Source organism: Podarcis cretensis (genome assembly GCF_951804945.1).
Source record: "Podarcis cretensis genome assembly, chromosome: 2".
NCBI classification, from domain to species: Eukaryota; Metazoa; Chordata; class Lepidosauria; order Squamata; family Lacertidae; genus Podarcis; species Podarcis cretensis.
In genome coordinates, this window is record NC_137171.1 from 10,011,439 (window position 1) to 10,021,511 (window position 10,073).

At 44.6% G+C, this 10,073-nt stretch overlaps 1 protein-coding gene across 2 annotated transcripts in view; it reads left to right on the plus strand.

The window, feature by feature from the left end:
• LOC307210630 (unconventional myosin-Ia-like) overlaps window positions 1-10,073 on the plus strand; it is a 55,785-nt gene extending 45,712 nt beyond the window's left edge. For both annotated transcript variants that reach the window (XM_079966661.1, XM_079966662.1), the window contains exons 25-29: window positions 1,837-1,943; window positions 3,623-3,755; window positions 5,368-5,520; window positions 7,407-7,534; window positions 8,947-10,073. In XM_079966661.1, coding sequence (XP_079822787.1) covers window positions 1,837-1,943; window positions 3,623-3,755; window positions 5,368-5,520; window positions 7,407-7,534; window positions 8,947-9,070 — 645 coding nt within the window. In that variant the 3' untranslated portion in view covers window positions 9,071-10,073. The remainder of the gene's footprint in view (window positions 1-1,836; window positions 1,944-3,622; window positions 3,756-5,367; window positions 5,521-7,406; window positions 7,535-8,946) is intronic.

Consider the following 10,073-nt stretch of genomic DNA (forward strand, 5'->3'; position numbering starts at 1 on the left):
AGCATTTTAATGCAAAATTCTCCTAATTAAGCACATTTTTATATGCAGTTTTAATTAATATGCATGTTTTTGAAAGCAGTTTTCCTTAACAGAAGCACCTTTGTACGTTATTTTAAAGAAGTATGTCTTAAGAAATGATTTATTGCTCAGATAAGTCCTGGCGTCCAGCCCGCTTCAGCTACGCAGCTCTGCTTGCCAGGTCTCCGGACTTCAAAGGCCACATTCCAAAGGCTCTGAGCAAACGCAGAGTTTAAGCAGCGTTAAGAGAAAGCTGTAAGCACAAATGCTTTCTTCAGTGTGCTAAAATAAAGTCCAGACTGGATCTTAGCAGCTAGAAGCAGTTTTATTTACAGCAGACTATCCATTATCGTCCACAGCGAACAGCATCGTGAAAACACGTCCTCTCTCCTCAAAAGCGAAAGTAGAGAGAAAGAACAAAGACTGGAGACACTCGGAAATGAGTAGGGTCTCCCTCCTCCTAACAGTAGGCAGTGCGTACACTCTGAGCTGTTTAACCCTGTAAGCTCAGGTTCTCCTCACAGTATGTTCATTTTTATGCACATAAAAATGATTGGATGTAGAGCTGCCTTGCGAAATTTGAATGGGCACAAATTTTGAAGGATGGCTGTTTCAGTCCTCGTAGTGTTTCAGAAAGTACAAATTTGACAGCGTCTCCTTTAAATGCCAACGGAAACAACTTTTTTCCTCATCTGTCCTCTCATTGTGCCTTTGATACTATGTGAGCCGCCCACATTGTTGACTGGAATCATAGAACAGCTGCTTCCACATCCAACATACTTTGCTGAGGCACCAGAGTTGTCTCTGCAAGACCAAACAAGGTTCAAAGTGCCAGTGTGGGTGTGGAGTGAGCTTTTGCTTACTTGGGCAAGTTGAACTGAGTTTTCTTTTTAAACTAATGGTTCATTTTGTGGATAAATTTCCAGGCAAACAATCTTAGGTCTGCATCCAGTGTCTACCTCCTCTCCCATCATTACAGTGTGGCTACATACAGTATTTACAGCCCAACAATCTCAATATAGGGCACTGTCACCACATGGTGCTTTAGAGATGACTGAAGTGGCAGTCAACTTGATGTTGATCACTTTCGCTCACTCATCACAGGCTTTCCTGGCCCATGTCACTCAAAGCTTGGGGAGACTGTTAAATAGTGGGTAGACATAGCAGACGACGCAGCGATTTCTCCAAAGCAGCTCTTTATTTGTAAGCTGGAACAGAACTGAACAGCAAACAGCTCAGCTGACCTGCTTTAAAGGCAGCCGGCTGTCAACATTGTAGCAGCAACAACCCAGGTTTTCCTGGCTGACGTGGACCTGAGTGAAAACTATATATACGATCCTCCTGGTGGCCAGGGTGAGAACTTCAATACATAACACAGACCTAGCGGTGTTTTCGTTCTGCCATGCACAAGCCACAAAATCAGGGCCGGCCCTACTGTTAGGTAGAATGATGCAGCCACCGATGGACATGGACCTGAGCCTGGCTGCTCTTCCTGCCCTTTGAGTACAAGACAGCAGAAAGGAGAATCATGGCCTTGCTTGCCAGATTTAACAACAAAAACAAAAAACAAAAAAAGAGGCGTGGCGGAGTACTCCTCAATGCAAGAACATTCATATTTGGGAGTGCTTTTAAAGAAACAAAAGCAATCAAAGCAGAAGAATATGAATTTGAAACCTTTTTTTTTTTTTTTTTGGAAGCAAATGTGACTGAAGTAAATTTGTGTGTGTTTTTTTCCTGGCTAAAGTAAATAGGGTATGTTTTGAAGTTTGCAATGTTCGCTCTCCTTTTGCTTCTTACCTCTCTGCTTTCCTAATACAGTGCAAGAAATACCGAGATCAGCTGCCACCCCAGAGAAAAGTAGCCCTCCAGGACAAGTTGTGTGCCAGTGAACTTTTCCGGGGCAAGAAGAGTTTGTACCCTAAAAGGTGAGTGCAAAGACTGGAGCTAGCGCCACCCCAGTCGAGCTGGAATTGACCCATTAGGATTGCTGTGGATTACTATTAGGGATGAGTGTATCTGATAATTTCTACCTCTCTGTGTTTCTCATCTTTCCAACCTTAAGTTTATAGAATCATAGAACTGTAGAGAAGTCAGAGCTAAAGAATTCCTGGCAGATGGCCATCCAACCTCTGTTTTTAAACCTCCAGGAAAGGAGAGTCTGGGACGTGGATGGCGCTGTGGGTTAAACCACAGAGCCTAGGACTTGCTGATCAGAAGGTCGGCGGTTTGAATCCCCGCGACGGGGTGAGCTCCTGTTGCTCGGTCCCTGCTCCTGCCAACCTAGCAGTTCGAAAGCACGTCAAAGTGCAAGTAGATAAATAGGTACCGCTCCGGCGGGAAGGTAAACGGCGTTTCTGTGCGCTGCTCTGGTTCGCCAGAAGTGGCTTAGTCATGCTGGCCACATGACCCGGAAGCTGTATGCCGGCTCCCTCAGCCAATAAAGTGAGATGAGTGCCGCAACCCCAGAGTCAGTCACGACTGGACCTAATGGTCAGAGTTCCCTTTATCCTTTACCTTAAAGGAGAGTCTACCACCTTCTGATAGAATCTGTTCTGCTGTTGAACAGCTCTTATTGTTAGAAAGTTCTTCCTAATGTTTAATCTGACTCCCCTTTCTTATAATTTGGATCCACTGGCTCGCGTCCTACCCACTGAAGCAGCAGAAAACAAGCTTGCTCCATCTTCCATGTGACAGCCCTTTGAAGAAGGCTATTGTATCACCTCTCAGTCTTCTCTTTCCTAGGCAAAGCACCAAACTCCCTCAACTGTTCCTTGTAAAGCTGTTTCCAGACCTTTTAGCATCATGGTTGCCCTCCTCTCCACATCTTCCAACTTGTCAATATCCTTAAACTGTGGTGCCCAGAACTGGACACAGGTGGGGCCTGACCAAGGCAGAATAGAACAGAACTATTACCGTATTTTTCGCTCTATAAGACGCACTTTTCCCCTCCTAAAAAGTAAGGGGAAATGTCTGTGCGTCTTATGGAGCGGATGCAGGCTGCGCAGCTATCGCTGAAGCCAGGAGAGCAAGAGGGATCAGTGCGCACCAATCCCTCTTGCTCTTCTGGCTTCAGGTATGGCCACGCAAAGCCTCTTGATTGCAGCCGGAGCGCTCCTCCCTCTTCGCTAAAGAGGCTTTGCGTTACTTTCTTGTTTCTTGTTTTCCTCCTCTAAAAACTAGGTGCGTCTTATGGTCGGGTGTGTCTTATAGAGCGAAAAATACGGTACTTCCCTTTAGTTCTCCACTTTTCCACATCAGTTTGAGGGTACTAATGAAAATCCATCATCATTTTTGTGTGTGAATTGCTCCTAATTTGCATTTTAGAAGGCATTTTTTATACATTTTAAAGGCATCTTTGTATGCTATTTTCATGAATGTATATATTTCTATGCACACTTTACCCAACAACAATGCATTTTTGCACACGTTACTTGGCTGGAGAACAACATTGTAAAATTCAGAGAAATGCAGATTTCAAATGGATGGCTGCGTTTCAGTTTGCATATTTTCTGGGATTGTGTGCATTAAATAGGTTTACCTTTACATGCAAACTGAATTTGCCTCCCTCCCTCCCAAATTACAACCTGTGGTTTGTGTCTTTTAGCCTCCCACAACCTTTCAGAGGGGATCACCTGGGTCTAAAGGAGAACTCCAAGTATCGTAAACTCCAAGCTACAGCTGATGGCAAGATGGTCATGGCCGACAGCGTGAGGAAAGTCAACCGAGGTGATGGAAAGGTGAGAAACATCCTGCCCTACCTCTTTGGCACCTAAAGGAACAAGAACAAAAGGAAGAGCAAGGGACCCCGTGTGTGTTTTCTCGCTATTCTAGGGTTGCCATATTTAAATATTTCTTTCACCTGCCTTCCAATTTCAATTCAAATTTACCCTTTGCAGGAAAAAATATTGTACGTTAAAACAATGAAATGAAGCCCCATTGCCAGTGACCTATTTGCAATACCTGCACGGCCTGTTTGCAGGATTAAGCCCCTGTCTGAAAGCACCTTTATCTAGTCTCTTGCACCTCAAAGCAGAGGGTCACCAACCTTTTTGGGCCCATTTTTAGGATTTTTTTTTAGTAACTGAAAGTACCTGCCTCTCCTTGCCCAGAAAAAGACAGACAGACACACACACACACACACACACAAACACACACACAGGCAATTCAGTTTTCCTTTTTTTTAAAAAAATATTTTTTATTAAGTTTTCCATTTAACAATCCAATCATATCACATTAATTATTCCAAATTATACCAATACATATCATAAACTCCAAATATTTTGCCAAATTATAAATTTTTGTTGGGGGTTCCCATGCTTCGAGTTCAGTAAGGGTCCAGTCATCTCATATTTCTGCTGCTTTTAGTGTTCACCAGTCCCATCTTTCGATCTTCCTGTTGTTATCCTTTTTCTTCTTAATAGCCTCTGAGTTGTTTCCACAGGCAAGTTAAAGTAAGCATTGTTATGCTTCTGTGTGAACTTTGTAAGGCTCTCCCTTTTTTTAAAGCTGGTAAGTCTTGTTTGCAGTAAATCTTCACCACGCTGATCCAAAAATCTTGCTCGGGCAGCAGGCGCCATCTTTCTCAATTCCGATGAAATAAAATCTAAGCGTCTGCTCATTAATTTTCCCAGACAGGTTGCACCATAAATCAGTCTTTCCAGGGGAGGATTTGCCAAGTCGAACTTAGAATACAATCATGATAACAGAGCAATGGCTCGCCTCCCCCTCTGACTATTAATCTCGCAACATAGTCTGTCTCATAATGGCGGATCCCGATTAAAAACTGTGTCACAAGAGAGCCTTTTATTTTCTGGCAATTCAGTTTTCCAAGGAATCGTCATGAAAATCAGATCTGCTAGGGTGAATCTGAGCCTTGAAAAGCACGTAAAGCTGAAATAGGTTGTGGAACAGAGCATCCCACTTCCAACTTTCTCTTTCAGCTCTGTGTACTTCCTAAAGGACGGACCCTCACCACCTCAAGACCAAGGGCACTGAGTTTGGGGGAGGAGGCTCAGAGGCTTTGTGGATGCCAGAGAAGACCTCAAGGGTGCCAATGCGCCCACCAGTGACTCATTGGCAACTCCTGCCTTAAACTCACCCACCCACCCCTCAATATGTCAGCTATGTGAGCAAGATCCTCTGTTGACAGGGGTTTGGGATGAATGACAGGGGGGGGTGCTGGTGCTTTCATGGCCGGCCTGCACACAATGAGCTGACCAGTGTTGAAGCAGGATGTGGTACTAGGTGAACGTTTGGCATGAATCAGCAGGGTTGTTTTCCTTCTGTCCTTAAGAGCCTGCCATGAGGGATTCAAGCCGGCAATTTTCCTTCCTCCTCTCTCTGTTCCAGGCCTCTCCTCGAATCTTCCTTCTCACCAAGAGCCACATCATCCTGGCAGACCCCAAGGCTGCCCAGCCAAAAACAGTGATCACCCTGAGTGACATCAACGGTGTCTCCGTCAGCCGCTATGCAGATGGCTTCTTTGTTCTGCACATTAAAGAGGTACTGGGAAGGTGGTGGTGGTGGCGGTGGCCCGACAGCTACCAACACAATTTAATGGCCAGGAAGATCCTAGCAGCCAATTTGCTACTTCGTGACTCCCTCTGAAACCCCCATGGCAGGGTTAGGGAATATGAAAATGCAAGATTTTTTTTTTTTAAAGGTGTTAACACCATCCTACCAAAGCTGAATTGAAATGTCACACAAGTCTGGAAATGTGAGCTCTGAATGTGTAGTTTTCAAATGTAGCTTTTTCAAATCGCATTGAAGAACACTTTAATGAAAGAAAACGCTGCTGAGACACTTTTCAAACAGTTAGAGAATTCTTAGACTTTAGTCCTGTATATGCACCTAACTGAGAGAAAATCCCACTGAGCACAGTGGAACTTTCTTCCGAGTTAACATGGATTGCCCTGTCTTTTAAACAGATTCATCAGTGAATTGTAGGGACTCCTTCAGCCTGTTGCCTGCCCCCCCAACCCTGCCCTCTTCTTACTAGGGTTGTTTGCCGTGTCAGAGTTAAGAGAAAAACAATCATCATCAGCAAGATTCGCCATCCCACTCCCACCCATCACTACCTGTCCTGAAATCACACCACCAGCTTTATAGCCACCTGCCATTAGAAAGGTCTTCTGCAATCATATCTAACCTTCCTTTCCTCCATGCTGGCCTAACTTGCAAGGCTCAAGATTGGAGAACAGTTCATCCCATAAAACTCTCTAGCTCCTATCCCATCTTCCCTTTTAGCTAAGATTGCTGGGTTTTCCAAGACCACTTGGGGGAATAAGCCACTCCCTGTATACAAAAAGAACCAAAAGTCCCAGTTATCAAGCACCACAAAGGAAATGAAAGTTGAGTGTGGGCAGACATCCTTGGCCAATGTCCTGCAGATGGGCAGGGCAGCATTGTTGACCTGGCTTCCCAATGCCATGTGTCACTGCCAGTCACTGCAAAGGGCAGTGGGGAGTGTTGTGCCCACAGCCCACACCACACCAGTCTCACTGCTGCCTTGCTCTTCTAACTCTTGGTAACCAGCACAACACTGCCCTGCCTGTGCCACCTGCTAGCTGCTACTGATTTAACCCTTGGAAAGTGCAATGAGGGAAGGAAGGACGACTATTGCTTGGGTGGTGCCTAGAACCCTCGTACCTACAGGACCGCCTCTCCCGGTATGCCCCACGGAGAGCCTCAAGGTCCATAAATAGCAACACCCTAGAGGTCCCGGGCCCTAAGGAAGTTAGATTAGCTTCAACCAGAGCCAGGGCCTTTTCAACACTGGCGGAACACTCTGCCTCATGAGACCAGGGCCCTGCAGGATCTGATTTCTTTCCGCAGGGCCTGTAAGACAGAGTTGTTCCACCTGGCCTTTGGCTTGGAGCCAGTTTGATTCCCTCCCCCTCTTTCTTTTTTCTTTTTCCTTTCTCCTCCTGTGATGAGGCTGCATTTTAATATTTTAATGTTTCAATATTAAAATATTGTATTTTAATCTTGCTTTTAAGTTGTATTCATTCAACTTGTTTTTATTATTTCTTGTTAGCCACCCTGAGCCCGGCCTTGGCTGGAGAGGGCGGGGTATAAATAAAAATTATTATTATTATTATTATTATTATTATTATTATTATTATTATTATTAATCTCCATGGCTGCAGCGCAGTGGAAATCATGATTTGTGTGTGCTTATCCGTTATTGCAACACTTTCCCCACCAGAACCTCATGGACTACTTTACAGAACCCCAGGGTTCTGCAGAGCTATTTTAGAAATACTGGGCTGGTTTATAAGGTGGCCAGTGGTTAGGTAACATAATGGAAGCAAGTGCTAAAGCTTGTAAGCTACAGTAAAGACTAGGACGGTGCCTTCATCAGGTTTCAATGTCTCTTTCTTTTGCAGACCTCCACAGCGGGTACCAAAGGGGACTTCCTGCTTATAAGTGATCACTTGATCGAACTAGTCACCCGGCTCCACCAGACCGTGCTGGAAGCTACAAAGCAAAAACTGAAGCTCCAAGTGGCTGATGAGTAAGACTAGAGAGTTAGCAGTAGGCGGAAAGGGGAGGGGGAGATTTGGACCAAGCACTGGAGCTCTTGTTTGGGAGTTTGTCCAAAGCATCATAAGGACATAGGAAGCTGCCTTATCCCAAATCAGACTGTTAGTCAATCTAGTTCAGTACTATCTACATTGACTGATAGCAGCTTTCCAGGGTTTCATGCAGGGAACATTCCCAACCTTATCAGGAGGTGCTGGGAACTGAATCTGGGACCTTCTGCATGCACCCTGCCTCTGAGCTATGGCCCTTCTGCAAATGCATCTTCCTTTTCCAGAGAGAACCACCATGTTATTTGACAGGCTGTGAGGGATTATTCTTTTTCTGCAAGGGGGAATGGGAAGAATGCTGAAACACTGTGTCGATCCACAGAAACACAAATCTACTGATGGGTTTAACTGGCATCTGTGCTGGCGATATACCAGAACCAAAGGCAGAGAAAATATATATCTATTTGGTAGTGGTGAAACCATCTCCACCTTCATTTATAACTTTCCTTCCAGGAAGGTTAGAGACTTTTTTTTTAAAATGAAAGCTCAGAGCCTGCTCCCTCTTCCCTTACAGACATCAGCTCTGGAGTGTACCCCCGATAATCTGGCCTTGTTTCTACCAAATAATCCTACTTCTACCAGAGAATCCTGGGAACTGTAGTTTAAGGGTGCTGGAAATCAAACCATTGTGAGGGGCAAACTACAGTTCACAATATCCTTTGCAGGGAGTCACATGCTTAAATGTATCGTCTGATGGCTGTGGCTGATGGGACTTGTAGTACAAACCTCAAGGACTTGTTCATGCAAGTTGCTGCAATATTCTTCTCCGTTAATTTTTTTTTACATAAATGTATTTATAAATTTGTTTAAAACCACATAACTCCAAATGCAGTGGCTAAGGTTCCACTGTGATTTTTCTGCAACACTTTTGTTTTCAAACTGGTTTAACCTTGCTGCAATGTTTTCGAATTTCCTCCTTTCTTAGCCATTTCTGTTTAGTTTGGTTTGGTGTCTGAAAGCCTAGTACACTGGTGCCCCGCAAGACGAATGCCTCGCAAGACGAAAAACTCGCTAGACGAAAGAGTTTTCCGTCTTTTGAGGTGCTTCACAAGACGAATTTCCCTATCGTCTTGCGAGTTCTTGCGAGTTTTTTCCCTCCTCCCCCTTTTTCTAAGCCGCTAAGAGCCGCTAAGAGCCGCTAAGCCGCTAATAGCGCTAATCCGCTAATCCGCTAATAGCCGTGCTTCGCAAGACGAAAAAACCGCAAGATGAAGAGACTCATGGAACGGATTAATTTCGTCTTGTGAGGCACCACTGTATAAAAGCTCAAGTGCTACTGCTAAGTTGGAGTGAGCAGGTGTATCTTTTAACATGAGATTCCTTTGGTCATCTACAGGTTCCTGGTGAAGTTCAAGCAAAGTAGCATCACTGTCAAGGTGGTAGAGACAGCTGAGAAGCAGGGCGCAGCGCCCATCTGCAGAAAGAAAGGCAGCCATCGAATGGAGGTGTTAGTCCACTGAGGAGAATCTGGACAGACGGATACTGCCTGTCCAGAGGGAACTACAATGGACTCCTGGGGGCCTTTGGAAGTGGGAATTTGTGACTGAAGATTTGGCTCACTGGCAGCTTCAATATTCTTGGTCTCTCACATCCCACCTCAGGGGCAGCTATCTGAAAGCTTTCAATAATCAATAACACATGCCAGTTTCCCCATTTGGCATAGGTGCCAATGACAAATGGTCCCTGTGCTACAACTGACCTCTTCAGAAATGGCCACTCCTCCTCTCTTCTTTAGAAGCCTTACCTCTTATTTAACTGGAGAACATAGAGTGAGCACCAGGAAAACACACCAGTGAAATGAAATGCCGTTTTTGCCTAATTTAAAGCCTCCTTACTTAGGCCCTGGGCTAGAGGGGAACCTGTGGCCCTCCAGATGTTGATAACAGGGAGCTGCAGTCCAGCAACATCTGGGGAGCATCAGGTTCCCAGAACGTGACCTACAAAATCTGGGAATGCTTTTAAAAACAACAACCTCAAATCTGTTTTCTTAAGGTGTGCCCAGGAGCTTCTCTTGGAGTGAGTGTGAACAGCTCTCTGAAACTCCTTTCTACACACTGTGTTTCATCAGACCAAATGTCAACCTTCAAAATACCTCTGCGCCTCTGATTTATTATTAGTAACAGAAAGTAATCACAACCAATGAAGTACATAGCTTTTTAAAAATCTCCACCACCATCTTGAATTCATCCAAAGTGAGCAGTTTTTTGAATCCCCAACTTGGAATGATACTAGATGTGCTTTTGTTTTGCTAATAGACCCTGAAGATCAGCTTCAATAATCTAGACAGTAAAGACCCAGAAGAACATTAAATAAGCTTTCAGGGTTAAATGTGTCCAATAGCTCAACTCCAAGCATTTGTAGGTTCTCACCAAACCTTGCGCAGAAGCTGCCAGAGCATGTGCAGGTAGCTGCAATATTCCCCCATTAAATAAAATTATGTATTTTAAATCTTCTAACTCCAAA